The 20688-nt window shown below is 42.1% G+C and overlaps 1 protein-coding gene, 2 long non-coding RNA genes and 2 other non-coding genes across 5 annotated transcripts in view; all 5 read right to left on the bottom strand.

Annotated features, from left to right (window-relative positions):
• The window catches only part of myo1g (myosin IG), a 38484-nt gene extending 31045 nt beyond the window's left edge, over nucleotides 1–7439 (bottom strand). The window contains exons 1-7 of the mRNA XM_070985356.1: nucleotides 7248–7439; nucleotides 3963–4171; nucleotides 2193–2286; nucleotides 1857–2022; nucleotides 608–661; nucleotides 428–523; nucleotides 114–230 (exon numbers count right to left, since the gene is read on the bottom strand). Of these exons, the coding sequence (XP_070841457.1) occupies nucleotides 114–230; nucleotides 428–523; nucleotides 608–661; nucleotides 1857–2022; nucleotides 2193–2286; nucleotides 3963–4171; nucleotides 7248–7342 (831 nt within the window). The 5' untranslated portion in view covers nucleotides 7343–7439. The remainder of the gene's footprint in view (nucleotides 1–113; nucleotides 231–427; nucleotides 524–607; nucleotides 662–1856; nucleotides 2023–2192; nucleotides 2287–3962; nucleotides 4172–7247) is intronic.
• A 5597-nt stretch (nucleotides 7440–13036) lies between these two features.
• On the bottom strand, nucleotides 13037–13980 carry LOC139346291 (uncharacterized). Its single transcript, XR_011603241.1, has 3 exons — nucleotides 13703–13980; nucleotides 13330–13421; nucleotides 13037–13223 (listed from the first exon to the last, which is right to left on the bottom strand). It is a non-coding gene; the product is annotated as an uncharacterized lncRNA (long non-coding RNA).
• A 1991-nt stretch (nucleotides 13981–15971) lies between these two features.
• On the bottom strand, nucleotides 15972–16106 carry LOC139346440 (small nucleolar RNA SNORA9). Its single transcript, XR_011603266.1, has one exon. It is a non-coding gene; the product is annotated as a small nucleolar RNA SNORA9 (small nucleolar RNA).
• Nucleotides 16107–16255: 149 nt separating this feature from the next.
• Nucleotides 16256–17193, bottom strand: LOC139346184 (uncharacterized). The gene is made up of 3 exons (XR_011603235.1): nucleotides 17151–17193; nucleotides 16886–16926; nucleotides 16256–16363 (listed from the first exon to the last, which is right to left on the bottom strand). It is a non-coding gene; the product is annotated as an uncharacterized lncRNA (long non-coding RNA).
• LOC139346441 (small nucleolar RNA SNORA9) lies at nucleotides 16576–16710 on the bottom strand. Its single transcript, XR_011603267.1, has one exon. It is a non-coding gene; the product is annotated as a small nucleolar RNA SNORA9 (small nucleolar RNA).
• Nucleotides 17194–20688: the final 3495 nt, after the last annotated feature.

Raw genomic sequence — 20688 nt, 5'->3', positions numbered from 1 at the left:
AGATTACTCTGATGGAAAATCTAATATACGCAGGTGGGAAAGAACATATTTTCATAACATTTTAATACATACTTCAACTTTTCCTACGTCTATTAATCCATGATATAACTTACCAACAGAAGAATGGAGGCCAGGATCTGATAAACAGAGTTAATCTCCTCTTGTGAGAAGCCGATCACCTCCAGAGCACTCAGCACCGCTTTGTGGCTCGATCGATCATTGTTGGAGGTCTGAAAACAAGGATTTCGTATAAGACAAGGTTTTGCCAGTTGATCAGTCCAAAAAAAACCAAACATTGAGCTGAAGTTCATGATTACATTGTATTGTGTTATGTTTCTTAAATGCAGACAAATTGCAAAAATCTGGATTTTTTATTTTTAATAGCTCATTTTGTCTTAGCGCTTTATCAAAAAGGTGACAGACTCACAGCAGCTGCAGCTCCTTCTCTCGTATACACATAAACAGCTGGATCATTCTGTAGATGTAACGCCGCCAGCATCTCATCTGAGCCTCCACGCAGTATCTGTTAACCACATAACAAACATGAGGCGCATCCAGGTCCAATGCGATTGGATCCTTGTTTAGGAAGCACTGAACTGGAGTTTACCTGGTAAAACGAGTGGAAGTTCCTCTCCCCTTCCTGCTGCTGGACCACCCTGGACTTGAACATGAAAAGAGATAACAGCAGTGAACCAAACATCCATCTTCAGACATGATTTCACTGTGATTCTGTGATAACGAATGTGTTCCAGGAGTTACTTTTGTTGTACCTGTTGACCAACCTGTGTTGTCTGTTTCTAACTTTAGTCTTTCTAAACATTGCTTTCAACAACCCCAAAAGAATGAACGTTAGCTTTGCCCAGACTTCACTGGGTTGTGACAGCAGAGCAGGTAATTTAGTAACTGAAACAGACCGAATTTATATTGAGCTAAATGAAAGTAGTTAGCAGCATTCTCAGAGTGGACAATTAGATGTGTGACTTTCTGAGGGAACAACAGACGGATGACAGAGCTGTAAAGAGGTCAAAGCAAGTTTTCTAGTCCAAAAGAAAAAGTAACACTCAGAGCTGAAGAGCAGCGTGTCACGTGTCACTTTCATGTGTCAAAGATAGATTTTTCCCTGGATGGCTGCTGAGCTCTGGTGAGGAATCGCACATCGAAAAAGAAGGTCTGTGCTCTCTGATTTTGAGGGATTGACACCAGCACCATGCAGTGCTGGTATGAGACGCATCAGATCTCCACTGGAGCTGCACTCAAAATGCCAAAAAGTAACACCATGAGGTCAAGGATGGACCACCCGCTTTTCTGCAGAAATAATGAAAAATCCAAGCGATAAAATCCCCACCAGCTGTTTTTCCAGCAGTGTTTAAGTACAAAAGTTTTTTCTTCAAGACAAACACTCAAACAAAACTGATTGCCAACTGTGTGAGTACAGCGGCATCTCTTTCACTGCTGATGAGAGACATGACGGCTTAGAAGAAGTGTGGTTAATTCTGCCCTCTGAACATGAATCATGGCACCATGGCTCTCACCGGCTCAGAGTGCCAGACGGTTGTTTAACGGAGCGGATAAATACAGCAGCATCAAGTAGCCCCAGGTGAGCCATTCATTAACACACAGCAGCGCAGACACATCTATTCATGGATGTTCCCTCACACCTCTCTGTCATCACCTCATGAAACATTCATGTGCAGGAGAGAAGATGTAATTTAAAAACTAAATGAGAAGAACTTTTCTGTACTTTCCTAAAGAAGTCTCACTATGTCTAAACAGAGCATGTAACCCCTATGTCTTTGTGGCAGGTCTCCTGTCTGCAGTCAGCGCCCCTCCATCATCCTTCCCCACCCCCGCCTCACCTTCTCCAGCAGGTAGTTGTTGATGTGTCCTCCGGTGGGATCTCCATTGAAGTTGAAGTTGATGTCCATGTACTTGCCGAAGCGGCTGGAGTTGTCGTTGCGATTTGTCTTGGCGTTCCCAAAGGCCTCCAGCACGCAGTTGGATTTGAGCAGCACATTCTTCACGCTTGATTTATCGCATCGTGGTGACCATCGAAGAAACATTTTAGACACAGCCATCAGGGAGGTGGAAATAAAGTTGGAGGAGAAGAAAGTTGTATGTTTGTTCTGGATTTGAGAATCAAACCCATCTGATTCTGTGTTGTAATGCCTTCAATCAGCCTCAGCACCACTCACCTCTCAACCTCCGCCCTCTGGCTTGGGTTTGTGATGGCTGCAATGTACTGCATGATGTATTTACTCGCTTCTGTTTTTCCTGCCCCACTTTCACCTGAAATATGAAACACAGAGAGAGATCACAACACTGATGAACAGACTCTAGACTTTATTTCTTGAATAAAGGTGGTATTTGAGCCTTGAGTGTCTTATGACAGATTTTTTTTGTTAACAATGCACAATAAATGATAAAGCAAATATTGTGCTTTAGTGTTAGTGGATTTACAAGCAGCGTCACAGGCCACTGATGTGATTTTTTTGTAATAATATGTAGTATTTGTCCCTAAATTGTATTTACTGCACAGTGAAACAGTATTCACATCATGAACCAAAAACTGATTCGAATTACTTCAGGGTCTGCTTTGCTTTCACCTGTTAATGATTAATGTTAGCAGTAAAGTTAGTGTGACTTTTTAATGATTATTTTTAAGTACTGGCCCACTCATCCAAACGCTAATCAAGGTAATGTGACAAAAACAACAAACGCCCAAATTGGCTAAACATTCAAATAGCAACCTTAGCATTAAGACAGACGCCTGTACGGTGGGAGAGTACCTGAGAGGTCTCCATCACGGCTGACTTGGCTAACATGATGTTAGCTACCGCGGCTAGAAAAAACCTTACGGCCAGACTTTAGCGAAGTTGCTGTGGGTTTTAAACTTTGGTAAAGAGTAAAATATGGTGACACCTTGGTAGCTAGGTTGTTCGGTAAATAACGAACATTCACGCCTCTGGAAGACGATTCCACTTATCCGCTTCAGTTAAGAAATAACAGATTGCCCGTTAGCCCCCGCTAACGCGATCGTTGACATTAGGCTAATGCTAGCATAATGACCTCAATGCTAACATGCTAAACGTTGAGTAGGCTATCATGCTAACTGAAACTGCTAAATGTTAGCATTGTAACGCCAAGCTAAAACCTGCGGAGCCTGATGAGGTTCACCCAGCTAAAGCTAATGCTGAGGTTTGATTAATGACGATAACTTTATTTATACAGCACTTTTCTAAAAAAAAAAGGTTACGTGCTTAAAAACATTTCAGGGCTGTAATGTGGCAAATATAACCAGATAATTCAAAAATAATTCAAAAATAAAATAGATTAAAACACCAATAATAATAAGAATAAGAATAAGAATAATGAAAGGGCTAATAATGAAACCGATAAGATATGCTGTATCATAAATCATTAATGAAAATTAATATTCCTGAGAACCGTTTGAAAAGATGTCACTGATTCTCCAAAATTAAATTTATTTGTCTTTTTGACTGAACAAGACATTTTAAGACTTCACCTCAGGCCCAATGTATTTTTCCTTGCTATTTTACTGACCAAACTATCAACTAATGGAGAACATCTGTTAATTGACAATGTACTTAAATGTCAGTTGCAGTCCCTAAAACAGTGGCTGCTGAGTGGAGTCTGACAGTATACCAGAGCCCAGAAAGATGCGCAGCCACAGTACAGAGGATAAACTCTTGATCTTGGTAACAACAACTTTTCTTCAGGTGCCACATACAGTCCGATTAGCAGAGGCAAGGATCCATCTCCAGCAGCAGTTTTGTTTCCAGATCCTGTGTAAATACCGTTATTTCAAGGCAAACATAAAGCCGTGTGGAATCATTCCACAAAGAAGAGAAGCGACCGCCTCAGGATGCACAGCAGTGAGTTCACACTTTGCAGGACTGTGGCTCATGAGGTTTAGGCTGCTGCAGAGTGTGAAAGAGACAAACCTGATATGACGATGCAGGTATCTTTGGCCCGTCTCTTCATGGCCTTATAGGCAGCATCAGACACTGCATACAGGTGAGGAGGGTTCTCATAGAGCTCCCGGCCCCGGTACGCATCAATGGTGTCTTTGCCGTAGATGTCCATCTGCCTGTATGGGTTAACAGAGACGACTACTTCTCCAATGTAGGTGTAGATGCGGCCTTTCTCAAACCTGTCCAATTAAAAGAAATTCATACTGATGGCATGCTTCAAACACACGTAGAGGTATTAGTTATGTCTGTAAACTTGTAGATATATTAGATCTACAAGTGTAGCCTAGATGTGGGATAGCACGAAAATAAGCAATTTATTTGTTCATTCATTTCAGGGGGCAAAGAGCTGTTTAGCCAATGACATGGGCCACTGGCCTCAGCTAAAATCTGATTGGCCCCTACAGTTTGCTTCAGATCACTTCATAGCTCATCAGTGTTAGCTTGCTAGCACTAGCATGCAAAGCTAAGCATGTTATCTAGTGTTCGTTATAAGCTCGTCAAGCCAGCAAATGTTTCAACATGTAGATAAAGCTTGAGGACTCTTCAGGACTGAGAGGACTAGTACTCCTTGTCCTCTCTAATAGATCACATTGTTGTCTAGCACCTGAATTTTGTGTTGGCCTTTTGCTCTTGGGTAGATTCTGTTGTTATTTACATGCATGAAAAGTCACCAGAAAGCAGAATGAAGTGTCTAATACTGAAATATTCTTACATCCCCTCAGAGCCCTGCATAATAGCAGGCCCTGGTGTGTGAAGTATTTCCCCTTTGTGGCCCCTGACTTAGAAAAATATAGAACTGGCCCTGGTTTAGCCACATTTTGCCATGACATTTTCACCCCACCCATGAAAAAACCCTAAGTGAAAAGTTCCACAGAAGATCATGCACCTTTATGTCATACATAGCTGACAGGAAGTGACACAAGTGTGTGTGCACTGAAACCAGGAAATGAAACTTGTGGTTCAAAGGGCGTCACAGCCTTGTGTAAACTCTTATAGGTTTCTTGAGCTGGGAGGGGTAAAACTGAGGTGTCACCAGGGTTAATGGAGCTAAATGAAACACTGCTTTGTTGCACATATAGTTTTCTAGACAGTCAGTGTCGCAAGTGGGTTGGGTAACGTGCATCATAACGATTTCAAAGGTTCCTCCAAATGCAGCTCAGACACATGAGAGTGTTATTCCTGAATTTATGGGACGCAGTTGGTCTGTTGTCTGATTATTCACATGGTTCTTGTCAGGTAATAAAGTCAGGAAACATCGTATGACCAGAGTATTTAACTTAAGATGTTTGTGTTCAGAGGAGGTCATCAGTGACAATGGGTCTGGATTAACAATATATCATAACTACTAAGTACTTAAGCATCACTTTTACATCATTTTGAGTTTTTATTAACACAAAGGAATATTAAAAACTTCATCCACCCCTGGACATATCAGTAACAATTGTAAACTCATCCCGATTTTCCATGGGTATGTAGTTGTCCAATTACAATAAGGAAGGCAATATATATATTTATATATACACATGGCTAATATATTATTGCTCTGGCACTGGCACAGTAAATTTTAGATTTCCTCTGACTCAAAATTGGGTTCGGTGCCAAAAAATAGGGAAGTCAGGCAAGTCTCCTTCCTGGTAATACACTGACCAATCAAGTAACAGGACACTGAGACCATGTGAGACTATATCAGACATGAGTTAGAAGGAACTCAAAGAGCACAAATCCTGTAGTGAACTTTACCTTAAAGGTGTCAGTAAATGAATCTTCGGTTAACAAAAACATATTTGGTTTATCAGACAAGTCTTCATCTCTTGTGGTTTTACAGTTTAAGACACAAACCACAAACACTGTCCACAAACCTGGTCACTACTTTCCTGGGGACAGAGACCCTACATAAGAGGAAAATACTGATCTTGACAGCAGGAGTGATTAGGGCTGTGTGATACGACGATAACTGTGATTATATAAAATGAACTATAGTTTCATATTATGCAATGATTTGGCTATGCATTCTTCTGCATGGTACGGATGAGGGAAGGAAATTTGCACAGATTTGCAAATACCGTTAAATTGTTGAATATATGATTCAAAATGTAAGAAACAGGCCTTTCCATGTGGTCATTTTATATAAGCTATTCATTGAATTTACAGAAAATGTGCTGTATTGTGTTGTGATTTTGGTCATATCACACAGCCCTAGTGGTGATCCCCAGCCTAATACTAACAAGTCACAGACAACAGTGCAAATGCAAAATAGAAATGCAGCTGCAGAAGTCTGAAAGTGCAAACACCTGAAGTCAAAAAAAGATGTGAAAAGTTCAGCAAATCAATAAAGCAGGCTCAGCACAAACTTTACAGCCTGCTCGTGCTTTGCCACCAGACAAGTCTGATCAAGCTGTGTGATGAAACACGAGATACATTATTTGCCAACCATTGATGACAGACAGACACTAAGCCAGAGCAACTATGTGAAAAATGTTCATTTAGATCCATCTGCTGTGCTCACGTCAACTGAGAACACGTGAGTTGTTTTCTCCAAATCTAGAGCTCATTTGATATTGTTTGACATTTTGGTGCCTCTGCTGGATGACTGAAAACTGTGTGATTTCTCACAGTCTGAACTCGGGACATGATGCCCCTGCCAAAGACACTGAGGAAGTGAGACAATGATCGAGATAGAGAAACACTGTCTGGACTCAGAGACAGGGGAAAAATCTCAGACCATCGCACACCTAAAGAGCACAAAGGTCACAAGACAAGAAATGAAATAATCGTAAGTTACATTTATAGGTTAAGTTAGACAGGTTTGGCGAGGCGAGCTGTTTTATTGGTAACAGGACATGTGCTGCTTATAGCTCATGACAGCCGGCATGTAGTGTGGTGATGATCAAATTAACCACAAGTTCATAACTGAACGCGGCAAGGCAGAAGCCAGTCACGCTCATTTCATCCATCTTTGTGTCCTCTATTAGCCTCTAACTTGAGAGAAGTTGTTAAGATAATGGCAACATGAGGATTTTGTAGTATATTGCAACAGTCTGTAAGTGTGTGAATGGAGGAGACAACAATATACACATGAATCTTATTTTACACTCATTCATTTCAACATATTTTGTAGCAAACTGAGGAAAGACTTGAAGAAAGGTGTAGTTTCCCTCATATATCGGGTGAGTACGAAGAGTTATCCTTTGCATCTCTGACACCCGGCTGCTTCCACCCTCTTGCCCTCCCTTCCTCCCCTCTAACAGGCCTTACCTCAGCTTCAGATTCTCCATAAACTGCTCCATCGTCACCTCATCCAGGAGCACAAAGTCTGACTTCCCAAACTCCAGGCCCTCCAGCTCCGCCATCCCTGTCTGTATTCACCAAACCCACTAAAAACAAAAGGCGGACAAGACGCAGAGGAACAGAGAGCAGCGAAAGGAAGAAGAAAGAGAAGTATGGTCGACTTCAGGGGCCCGGTAGTGTGTAGACAGTCTGCTGTGGGCGTGGCGAGCTCTATGGTGAATTCTAGGGTGTGCTTTGTCAAGTCACAGAGAGCTGTGGTCTACAAGCTACAGCACGTCATCCTGTCAGTCAGCCCATGCCCTCATGCAGATCTATATAAATAGCAGGAGGCTATCTTTAAAAGCTCATACCACTTCTGCATCCTCCTCCATCTCTGTCTTCCTGCCTCCAAATTTCAAAACTGTCACTAAACAGAGCGTGACTCTCGCTACGAGGCTTCACGTCCTCGCTTTTCACCCTCATTTTTTTGTGTTTTCGTGTATCTTTTCTTCCCAGAAACAGGAACCCACATCTGTCACACTGCCAGACGAGAGCACTTAACCTTGCAAATTTGAGGGTAGAATATGGCCTTATCTCCTGGGAAGGATCGTGGCATTTCCTTTCTTAACTTGGCATTGGCAGCATATCGTGTCCCTCAGGGTTTGCTCTCAACCAGTGGTTGGTTCCCATCTCGCAGCAGAGCCAAGCTGCAACTTGAGAAACTCTAAGCCACAAGGTTTAACTGTGCTGTTTGTCATGTAAGACAAATATAAGTGTGTAGGTGTGTGTGACGAAGAGAGTACGGGCATACTGACTAATGCAGAGACGGTTGATTTCTAAATCTTCTTTGACAGCGTTTTAACTTTTTCTTGACATCGAGGATCTTTTTCAAGAATTTTTCAAGGCAGTTTTTTGTCCCTTTTTCCACTCAAGACTCACATTTTGGTTCCCTGAGTCACGAGGCAGTAAATGGGGCAGGAAATAAGAAGGAAAAAAAAAAAAAAGACATTACTTCATGGTTTCAGTTGAACATTTTGTTGTTATAGCAACCGCCACTGGTACAGTTCTATAGATACAGCAGCAACTGACATTTTTACATCCACCATTTTGTCAGATCTGTGGCCAAGTAAATATTGACAATATTTTCTCCCGATAATGTTGAAGCATTATCTGTACATAATCTTGTTTTGCATTGTTGATCGCAGCTATTAGCTTACACAGCTAATGTTTTGCTAATACAAGAAGACAGTTGATTCTGGCGGGCTAACTGTTGTGTTTTCTCTATCTACTTTTGTGTAATCTGTGTGTTGTTTACCACATTATTTTACTGGGAGAATTGGGGAAAAAAAGGGAAAACCTATTGTTATTTCAACTTTCGACCTATTTTCCAGTCCTAGTTACAGTTTTCCAATTACTTCTAGTAATTAATTCCATCCTCAAAGGCCAACTGCTGTCTTTAGCTTTTAGCCTTTAGTTTAGAACAAGAGGAAGAGCAATCAAAATAATAAATAACAAAGAGGAAAATTCCCCCGTGTTTCCTGTGTTGTCTTTGCTGCTCCAGGCCAAGGGACTGAAAACACAAACATGTTAAAACCATCAAGCTCATTCAGTCCCATGGATGAAGTCTTGTGCATGAACAGTGACTACGAATCTTTGACTGAACAAAGTGATTCAAGTCAGCAAAGTGATGACTTCCACATTCAATTTGTACACCCCGCAGCATTGTGTGAAGATGAAGATGACCTGAAGTAATGTGTTTTTCTCCCTCATTGTCAGCTGCCGGCACTCCAACATGTTTCAGCAGCGTGTGTTTATCTTTCAGGCTGTGTGACACAGCTCAGCTCATGACTCAGATGGGATTTTTTTCCATGATGAGCAAAATCCACGTCTGCATTGTCTGTGTCATGAATAGAATCTGCGATAAGGATAAGCAGCTTCTTGCATGAAAAGGTTTATATTTAAATACAAGAAGGTAGTTTCAGGATGCAAGCCTCACTAATGCTGGACAGTACTCCTACTGGTTTATGTCACTCTTTCCATTACAAATTACAGGAAAACATTTTCTCTCTTACATCAACTCCTTATTTAGCCATACAGGTACATTTGGTTTTATTTGTCCAGGTTTCATATGATGATAGCCAGGACAGCTGCATTCACACATCCCTTTAGCTGCTGTTGTGTTAATGCTAGCTACGTAATTCTTGTCTCCTTTTAGTGTGACAAACAGTAAATTCATCAAATGTCGCTATTTTCCTCCTACACATACAACCTCTTAGCTCAAACTGTTGACTCATAGTCCCTCAAAATTAACATTTCTGACTGCTCATTGTCAGAAAACCACTGACCATAGGCTACAGTTAAGAAATAGCATGCTAGCTAGCTAATTCCTGTCTGTATTCCCATTAGCTATGATAGGTAGTTAATTCTTATCTGCACTCCAATCACATCTGGAAATAGCACACAAGCTAGCTAATTCTTTTCTCATTTGTGGTCTAATAAACAGTAAATCAGAATCAGAGCCCCATATTTCCAAGCTACACATAATACAGCCTCTCCGGGTGACTCAAACTTTTATAGTCCCTTTTCCCAGACGTACCTGCTCCAGAGAAAGCTGGACTTTGATTTGGGATTGTTTCGTCAATCCAACAGTTTGATGTTTTTTGTAATTTGGGCAAAAATTTTAAGTTAACCCTCCAACTGACCTTTACGCTTCCATGTTTTGGTTAAAAAATAATGTTGTCATCATGAAATGCTCAAGTTGCAATAATTTTGCAGATGATATTTGCAGATGACACCACCCTCATCGGACTCATCTCTGATGGAGACAAGTCCGCCTACAGGTGGGAGGTTGACCATCTGGTGACCTGTTGCAACCAGAACAACCTAGAGCTCAACGCTCTAAAGACAGTGGAGATGATTGTGGACTATAGGAAGAACTCAGCCTCACCTGCCCCCATCACCCTCTGTGACCCCACTCTTGACACTGTGGAGTCTTTCTGCTTCCTGGGAACTATCATCTCCCAGGATGTACTTCCTACGGCAGCTGAAGAAATTCAATCTGCCAAAGACAATGATGGTGCACTTCTACACAGCCCTCATTGAGTCCATCCATCCATCCGTCCGTCCGTCCATCCGTCCGTCCGTCCGTCCGTCCGTCCGTCCATCCATCCATCCATCCATCCATCCATCCATCCGTCCACCATCTGGTACGCTGCTGCCACTGCCAAGGACAGACTGAGGCGTGCCATTCGGTCTGCAGAGAAGGTGATTGGCTGCAATCTCCCATCTCTTCAGGACCTGTACGTCTCAAGGACCCTGAGGCATTCAGGAAAGATTGTGGCTGATCCCTCCCACCCCAGACACAAACTCTTTGAGATGCTCCCCCATGGCAGGAGGCTGCGATCCATCAGGACCAAAACCTCACCCCACAACAGTTTTTTCCCGTCTGCTGTCAGTCTTATCAACAAGGCCCAACTATTACTTTTTAATAGTATTTTTTAGTAGAAGTGTCATGCGCCAACTGCACCAAAGCAAATTCCTTGTATGTGTAAAATCGTACTTGGCAATAAAGCTTTTTTGATTCTGATTTTGATTTATTGTCAGACATCCTGAGAACTTCCTGTCCATCAGATGTCGTGTTTTTCAGATACCAGGCAGAACCAAACGGAGGGAAACCACAGCAGAAAGCTGTGCAGAGAAGACGTTTCTCATCAGACTGTGTTTGAGTTGTTAGTGTTCACAGAAAGGCCTCTGAGTCATACGTACAGCCACCAGTGCAGCCCTGTTTGAACGGGCTATTTAATTCAGTCTTGATTGGAAAATTATGACTAAAGGGACTTTACCATCAGACTGACAAAAATATAACACCTACCTACCTTGTCTGTTTCTTGACAGCCTGGTCTTTTTTGGAGCTTAATCTACAGTTTGTTTCATACTGTACAAAAACTACAGACTCCAGTCAAACATCCAGCTGCCCTTCCTGAAACTGCACTTGTCTGTTAGATCCTCATCAGCCAAACTTCCTCTCTCGCACGAGTTCAGTTGACTGTCAAAGACCGTTTCACTTCCTGCTCATGCGTCTTCTCACATCTGCAACTGCCTCCATATAAATGCTGCATTCAGGTGTTACAGTTAACAAGATCAACAGAGTCGCCCCAGAGCACAAACACATGGAGATGAAAAGGGAATAAATCTCATTATCACATTTAATTAACACTCAAAGATCCTTCAAATCATCCCATTAATTTCCATATTGATTCTCCTGTTTTTCATTTACATAAATCACGCTTGCTGACGCTCTTATCCAGTCATATGTAGAATAATTTACAGATCATCAACATTTACAGTGCAAGCAACTAGCAATTATTAAAGAGAGTCAACACTAAACATCAGAGCCAAACCCATATATTTACATGGCTAAAATGGCTAATTTTAGCTTCTATAGTATATTGTTAAACCACACCTGACCTGAGCCACCAACCCAAAGCATCTGTGTTTAATGAGATGGGAACCTCACTGTACTTTTAAATAGATATAATGTGTTAAATATAGAGTTTTAGAGGTGCTAGTGGGCAGAGCTGGTTACCTTTGGACAGAGGCGGCTACATGTGTCCCTGTTTCCAGTCGTCAATCATCGCTAACCAGCTGCTCACTTTAGCTGCACATTTACTGTACTGACATATGAATGATGATCTAATTCTCAGACAAAAAGCAAAAAACTGTAATTCCCATCAGGCTCTACAACACAATACCAAGTAACCAATCAATAAGGAAAATAATAGCAGGAACATAAATTCACTGCTCATTTCCTCAGAAATTTCAGGTTTTTTCCACAACCTTTGTATCAAACTTTAGTAATTGTGTCAGGCCTTTCTTGGGTAATGTAGGAGGTGGATGTTTGTTATCTGTGTCTTGCAAGTTGCCTTTAACCCTTTCTACGTTTCCTTTGGCGGGACGCAGAGTGAGTTCTTCTCCTGATGAATCCTGACGGAGGCTCAACAGCTTCCTGTTTCTCATCCTGGTACTTTGAAGCAGAGTAACCTGCAGCTCCGGCAGCAGCTGGATTAGCGGCAGCGCTGCTGTCTCTTCCTGTGCTCTTTGGATTGACTGGTGGAACAGAGCTGCTCCTCGTCCTGGCATTTTTGTCCAATGTCTGTCCTGTCCGTCCTACCAGCCTCCCCAGGAGCCTCTGCTTTAACTCACCAGAAGGTCCAATGAGGTGAAGTCTGTCATTTTTCAAACATGCAAGCACTGAGTTATAAATGTCTCTGTTTTTCTGAATTCTCTCTAAAAAAGCTTTGCCTTCATCGTTTTGGTCCTTCAGAGAAACTTCCTGTGTGCGAAATGACTTGTTGAGCTCGTTCAGGAGGCTCTACAATTTACTGCCAGCTGTCCTTGCGCTCTTCCCGTGTAGGGTGACGGTGTAGCTCTCGCCAGCTGGATGCACTTCCACTTGAACTCTGTGGATGTCCAGAATGCCGTCAACGTCTTTTTTCCTGAGCCGCTCTGCTTACCCAAACACATCTGCATCAACGACAAAGGACTCTTTTTCTGCCTTGGCGGAGACATGCTGGGCTGGTCTTGGAGAAAAAGCGGCGCTGTTCTCTGCAGAGGTGGGACGGCCGTTGGAAGAGCTGGACACCCAAGATGAGGAGGAGGCGGGTGAAGATGGAGAAGCAGGCAGAGGCTTGTTTTGGGATGCCAACCGGCTTCTGCTGCCATCAGAGCTGTTTCCAGTGTAGTATTCAGAAATGGTCCCAGAGGAAGCCTTTGCCGTGATGTCGGTTTTGGTTTGCGAGTTAAGAAGCGGCTCTGAAGACGCCTTTACTGCTCTAAATTTCAAAAATGACCCCTTGACACGAACTTGATCTCCACTCAGATCTGTCAACGCAAAGCCATGTGACTCACCTGTGTCTCATTGGGGAAAATGCTCAAATGTACTGTCGCCTCCACTGGGAAATCCATCTGAGAAGAAGAGGAAAACACCAACAGAATGACTCACAAAGAGCTTTGAAGAGGGAACTATTTAATCTGACCTCACACAAGACAGAAACTATAAATGTTCAGTCACCCCGGCATGGTCAGCTGCTTTCACTGTTAAATAATACCACTGACAATTCACCTCCAACACGAGAGAGTTCTTCCTCAAGACTCGAGTACTAACTGTGGACACAAATACAAAACTCCACTTATTAAATGATTCAGCTCAACCAGGGATGTAAAACTTTGATTCGTAGAGAATGATGTAACAAAGTGTATAATTGTAAGTCGTCTCTACAGTGGACACATTTTATAATCAAAAATCACTGCAGGGAAACTGCACTGCTGGAGAACATGCTGCAACTCCTACTAACGGCCACTAGAGGGCGACAAAGACCACAGACAATGAAATATGCACTGCGAAGAAATTAATTTATGCGTGTTGAAACTGTGCAGAAACTCACTCTCTGACTCTTCAAACGTGATGAAAGCCTGTCCGGGCTGATGACAGGGGTACAGCGCCTTCAGCACCTCCCCTCCTCCGTGTTTGGCTGAGAGGAAATAAATCTGGAGTTTATCAGCGGTCCTGTCAGCTGGTAAAACATCTGGCACCCCCAAAACCTCCACCATGCGTCCCTGTTTCTCCATCCTCACGTCGGTGCCGGACACACTGTCGCAGCAAAGGTAAACACACACCTGTAACACTCCAACCTGTCCACTTTGAGCTTGTTAGGTGAAGGTTACCTGGTCATATTGAAGGCTGCGTTCAAAGACGTCGAAAGTGAAAGTCAAGACTGTTTCAGGTAAATTGTTGGATGTTTGGCAGATCATGTGGTTTCTATTACAATAAAGGCCCGTGTGGTTTGTGTTGGATAAAAGCAGCAGAGACAGGAATCACAAACTTTTCTGGTCGGAAAAATCCCACGAACTTTTCATCCCTGAGTGAACTCCAGAGTCGAATGTTTCCATTTGCAGAGAAAAACCGAAACCAAAGCAAACCGAGTCTTCACACTGAAATCTGACAGATTTACTTTACAATTCTCTGCTGGACGATTGACGACTTGTTTATATTTTGATGCCGGAAGTAATGACGCCATTTCCGCTCCTGATTTACACCTTTTACATTCCGTATTAAAATACAATTAAATGAAACAAACCAAAATAAAATGAAACAAATACTCTCGACATGTTTCCAGTAGGGAAAAATCCATAGTTTTACCTTCGGGGCTTTTGGATGAGGGACGTTAACCGGAGCCAGTTAAAGGTTTGTTGACTGATCAGATGGTTGAATTTGGATTTGCTGTAATTTCCCTTTAATCCACAGAGATGTTTATTCTTGGGTGTGAGGTAGATGTCTGTTGGATTGCAGTAAAAACATCCATCAAGTCACATTCTAATTTTTATTGGTCGTAGATGGAGAATAAAAAACTGCAGGTGAAAGTTTCCTGTTTACATGAAGACATCAGAAGGTACAATACTGCCCCCACGTGGATCTTTACCAGTATTACACTCTTTCTTGCAGGTACCACTGGCTCATATTTCTGTCTTCAAATGTCTTTTAAGCAAAGATCCTTATTACAAGCCCAGTTTTCATTATCAGATTGGTTTTACAAAAAATGAAATACTGTTGGTGAAACCACTAAAGTCACCAGGGACTGCACACACAACACACACACACACCAACTACACAATTGACAACGTGCTGCAGAAAAGAGCAGCGATCACCACAGTCGGTCATAAATATGAAACCAGCTGTAGCATGAATTTATTTCTTGTTCCATCATTATCCAGGGGCATTACTGTGTAAATTTCTGTTTCCATAAACTGAAAGTAGTTTTTCTGACTGCGAATCAAATTTCAACCACAGCAAATGTGTTCAGGGTGATGTTTATTTTTCTTGTCAATCCTTTTTTACAAATGGTTTTACCATTAAGATAAATCTTACTGTTCTTATTAAAACACTGGACACAGATATTATTCCTCTTAACGATGACAGAATCAGACTTTTTTGCAGATGCACAAGTTTGCACATCTGCCAAAACTGGGAATTATCTCAAGGTTCGATGTCCAAATATGACTTATTTTCCCTCAGCAGATGATCCCATTCTCCAGCTCTCAGGTTAAATCTGCAGAACAAGAAGACATTTAAATAATTCCTCATTGCAAAACTTGAATAACCATCAGACTGACTTAGAGGAATACTGTATCCTCACCCGCATCAAACCCTGATGTTTGCACCGTACTCTGGTTTCAACGAGGAGCCACAGCATTGATCCAAATGACTACTGGCAAACTCTCACTGTGAGGCCGGTGAAGCCTGCGAAAGAAGAGAAACACAGCAATTCACAGATATTTCACTTCTGCAACACTTTTTGTACATTTATGTTCACAGAAAGAGTCCAAAATCATCAAATAACTTCAGTGAGCTGGACTAAACAAAGAAGTACTGGGTGAATTCTGACAGCACCATTTGAGAAAATTAAGAGAATGAGAAGACAAACCACAAAAAAAGCTTAAATCTAAAAATAAGAGTAGTTTATCACTTGTGAAATTAAACTGGTTCCTAACAATCCAGGGTTGACTGGTGTTGTCAGTAAACTGTACCTTTTCCCAGAAACCAAATGCCTCTTGAAGTGCTGAGTTTTCCACTCCTGTAAAGCAAAAGAACAGACTTCAGTCAATAATCTAATAAACCACACTGGAGCAGTGTAACAAGCATTTCGTCTGGTTATACAGTGTCGGAGGTTTACCTATAACCCTGCCATGAAGAGTCACAGCAGGGCCTCAAACAGCCTCACATCTCTCTAGCAGACACTACAGGAAAGACCAGAGCCACAGCAGGCTGAGCCTCGCTGGAAAGGTCTGCACTCATTTAACAGGTCTAATGTTCAATAGGACGATGTTTCATTAAGACAGACCTGGGATACGGTTTTATTACCACTCTGCAGCTCTAATGAGTTCACTGTGAGTCAGTCAGATATATTGCTCCAAGACAATGTTGTAGTATTTCAAATACATCACATGACAATGCAAAACTAACCTTTTATTACACAAAGTCACACTTGAGCAGCAGATGTCAGTCAGGAGGTCGGAGGTCGGCAGGGCCCGGCTTCACCTCTGCAGTCCTGTAAAAGAGCACTTTACACTGAGTACTGGACATTTCTGTAAAATTCACCTAAAGGTGTCATGAAGGCATCAGAGTCTATTGGCTTATGTCAGGCCTGGTGCTTTACAGGAAATTTTGTTCAACAAATCTACTTCAGGTTGTAAGCAACATTAGAAAATAGTACCCAGAATTCATTCAATCTTCAGTATTAATAAAACGTTAAATGGGTACTTTTGTCGGAGGTTTACCTATAACCCCGCCATGAAGAGTCACAGCAGGGCCTCAAACAGCCTCACATCTCTCGAGCAGACACTACAGGAAAGACCAGAGCCACAGCAGGCTGAGCCTCGCTGGAAAGGTCTGCACAGTTAACGGTTTAACACTGAAGAAAGCCTTTCATGGTGAACGTGTTTGCACGTCGTTTCCTGAGTGAACAACATGCAGAGCTTTTCGCAACCCAGTCCAACACACAGACACGGGCTGAGGGTTGAAACGCTGCTGCAATTTTACAAAACGTTGAAAAAGGAAAAGGCAGTCTTACCTTTCCATCCTGATGCTGGACGCTGCACACGGATATTCAGCCTGTAAGCAACACAGAAGATATAATGGCTGTTAAAAACTCTCAAACATGTTGGCTAATGGGGGTATAGCGCCTGCATTTCACCGGTTTAACAAGTTATAAAAAGAAAATCCTCAGCAAAACAGCTATTTCATTACAACTCGTCGCCTCTAATAACACCTCACGAGGTTACAAACTATTAACATTAAATTTTTAAGGTGGATGGCAGCGGATTATTTACACGTACCTTCAACTTCGCTTTTCACCCTGTGCGAACAACTGCGCTATCTGTCCGGATGTGACGCAATTTCCGTTTATGTATGTGTTCTTCTTCTTTGGGCTTAACGGCGGTTGGCGTCGGCGTATTTAACAATGCACGGGGTCTCCCAGCAGGGGGCAGTAAAATACCAAAGATGGCGGCAGAGTATTTCAACTGAATTTCACTCTTTCCCTCTTTAGGTGAAAGTCCCTGTATAACTGTGGTAGTGACGATAAATAAATGTGAAATTACAATTGTAAGAGGTTAAGAAAATTACATAAAGATAATATGAATACAGAAACACCCAAGCACCATTTATGGCACTTTTCAAAACAGAAGTTACGCTTTGCTCACAGGCTACGTAAGCACTGACGCTAAGTGCTGTACAAGAGGAGAAACAAAATAGGAAACAAAAGACAAAAGGCAAAATACTGAAATACTAATTTACTAATTTAAGGTTAGAAAATTTAGAATAGTGTAAGAAATGAAGTGGGTTGGGGAATACATGGAGGAATACATGGCAACAGCCGAATGAGTTGAATGGAAATACAAGAATTGGGCTGAAAGAGAAAGTAATTAATACAGTGAATGCATCCAAAACAAATCACAGCAGATTCACAAATTAAATTTATTCAAATTAGTTTTAAGAAGGGACTGGGATAATTACAAATTAGTCTGACTCACTTCCTCATGCTGGAAGTTTCACAGTGATAGAAAGTGGAAAAACTAAAATTTTCACCTTTAGCATGTGGTCCAAAACAAGATATTAAAGGAAACTACTTTATTATCATTATAAATTATTATAATCACACCATTTAAAAAGCTCATTTTCCCATGTAGATTGATGACATGAAAGTTTGGCACATTACAACTGAATACTAAAGTAAAGGCCTGTCATTCAGAGGACATTTACTTAAAACATAGATTTTTTTTTACTACACTTATTGTGTTTTTAAGTTTTATGTAGCACCATTTTCCCAAGAATGAAACCATCAGCATGCTATTTACCAAATGAGTAGGGAACCGCTTTTAAGCCACCACAGAGCGTTGCTCTGTAGGAGGGCTTTTATAACCCAGCGGACAGCCGTTGCTGGTGGGTGTTGGCAGCTCTGGAGTGTCCACGAGGAGGACGCTCGTGGTGGATGACTCAGACTGCATTGCCAATACAACAATACAGGCCATAGAGCAGCAGACTTCTCCTTGGCCGTCTGTTGTGGCCTGCACCATCAGCAGACGTCCGTGATGAATCTCAGCTTTGTTTGCCTGCAGTGATGCCGACCACTCGCCCAGCTGACGTGGTCGTGACAATTCAAAAATGAAACTATGACATATGTTTGAGGCATAAACTGACCTCACATCTAACAGTTTCTGGAATAAAACCAAACTTCCTTCCTTCCTTCTATCTTCTACATGCAGACAATCTAAAAAGCACCCACAAAGACCACAATGTCATTAGCAAACTGTTTACTGGGGTAATAAATCAGATGAGAAGAAAGGCCATTTTCTCATAAGCTTACGTGTGATCAGTCGCCCCCTGCTGGCCATGAGAAAGAATACAGGTTGCAGGCACTTCAACCTCAGGCCAGCTCCGTCCACTGTTCATACAGTCTATGCTGTGGCCCTGTAATAAGGCTGTCCTGTGTGTCTTATTAGGAATAAATGTCTGGTAACAACTACAGGGTTTACTAAAGGGGGAGTTTGTGAATCTAAATCAAGCTGAATGACCAGAGAACACGGACTGCTGAATCAAACTCGTCTCAGACGTCAGATCGTCACCAAACAAGAGCTGTAATCTACCTAAAGGCCTTTGGCGAGCAGACAGAGCAGCGAACAGCTCTCCAAACGCCGTCACTGCCTGTTGATTTGTTTAAAGGTGACGCTCTGGGGATCACCACCAGCTGAGAGAGCGACACGTAACAACTCCAACCTAAGAGCCTTTTCTCAGAATCACTGTGAAGTCATGTAATATACCTTCACTCCAGCTGTTGAGTTCATATCCGCCTTTGGTTTAACTGCTGCAAAACATACATGCAGTGTACAGCAAGCGGGTTGCAGGGTTTGATTCTGTTTAAGATTTAAGTGAGTTATGCAAGCGGCGTTACACCACACTGGATCGGCATGTGAATAATGCCTTTGTGTTAATGTGTGCATGTGTCAGCTGACCAGCATCACCCACCTCCAGCAGATGCCACCTCGCCTGAGAGACCACTGTAGTCATCAATGAAACATTCAGACTATAAAATGCTAGAAAATAGCGGAAAAAAAAAAACAAAAAAACAACCGCAAGTTCCTAAACCCCAAGATGATGGCTTCAAATTTCTTTTCCAAGATCAAAAATATTCTTTTTTCATTATCGATTGACTTCAAACATACATAAAATCTGTGTTTTACATGTCATTAAATTATGTTTGAGTTCTGATCGATTAAGGGGGCTGATCTGTATCCATTAATCGAACAACCCTCAATCTCTGTCTCTACTTTGACTTTACTGAACCTAATGCTTGGTGGCAGGGCCCCTTCTGTTCAGGTCTGTGTGCTGGGGCACTTTCTCGTGGACCCACAGTTCAGTCTGATCCGGATGCTGCATCACTGACGGGAACACGAGGGGAGCTGAGGTGCAGCTGAGGCTCCAGCTCGCGGCCGCTCTTATGAAACCACGCAGCGATCTGAGGGGCTTTCTGAGGTCGCAGTTTGAGGATAATTGAGGTTTGATTCGGACTCTGGGGTTTAATGAGCACATAATCCTTTTCACCTGATCCCTGCCCGTCAAAATGAGGTGAAACACTTCATTCCACATGGTTGAGAAAAGGTGGCGAGGGGCCGTAACGTCAGTACGAGCCTCCCTTCTCCTTTCATCATTTACAGCAAATCAGCAGTGGACAGTAACTAAGTACGTTGAACAACTGGCACATTTTATCTCAGGACATTCATTCCCAGAACAAAGTGGTATCTGAGCGGCCTTCACCTCAGTCACTTAGTACATGTGCAGTAAGTAAGAGTATCTGTACATTTCCAGTAAAAAATGGTATAAAATATCTTTCAACTTACAGCTAAAAAAAAAGTTGGGACGCTAAAAAAAATACAATCAAAAACAAAATGTGATCATTTGCAAATGAATCTCTTTTATCCAATCATGTGCTCACAAAGTGAGCTTGTGAACGACTGAGCCTTTCCAGGATGCCCCTTTCAAACCCAATCACGATGCTATCACCTGTTACCAATCGACCTGTTTACCTGTGGAATGCTCCACGTCAACACCTTCTCGCTCTCAGGTCGTCACATATGGACGTTTGGTCAGTGGTCCCATGCTTCAAACTCTGGGAACCCCTCGAGCATCAGTTTCACACGTGCAGCCCTCTGCGGTCGAGCTTGCAGTAATAAACTCTTCTCACTCTTTGTGCTACATTAAGATAAGATAAGACTTTATTGATCCCACACAACAATGGCAGAGAAGAGTCAAGACAAAAAAGTGTGCAGGACACAGAATAAAAAAACAACCCTGCATATGTACATTATGTACAGATTA

This window comes from Chaetodon trifascialis, chromosome 17 (assembly GCF_039877785.1).
Source record: "Chaetodon trifascialis isolate fChaTrf1 chromosome 17, fChaTrf1.hap1, whole genome shotgun sequence".
NCBI classification, from domain to species: domain Eukaryota; kingdom Metazoa; phylum Chordata; class Actinopteri; order Chaetodontiformes; family Chaetodontidae; genus Chaetodon; species Chaetodon trifascialis.
This window is presented reverse-complemented; position numbering and strand designations above follow the sequence as displayed.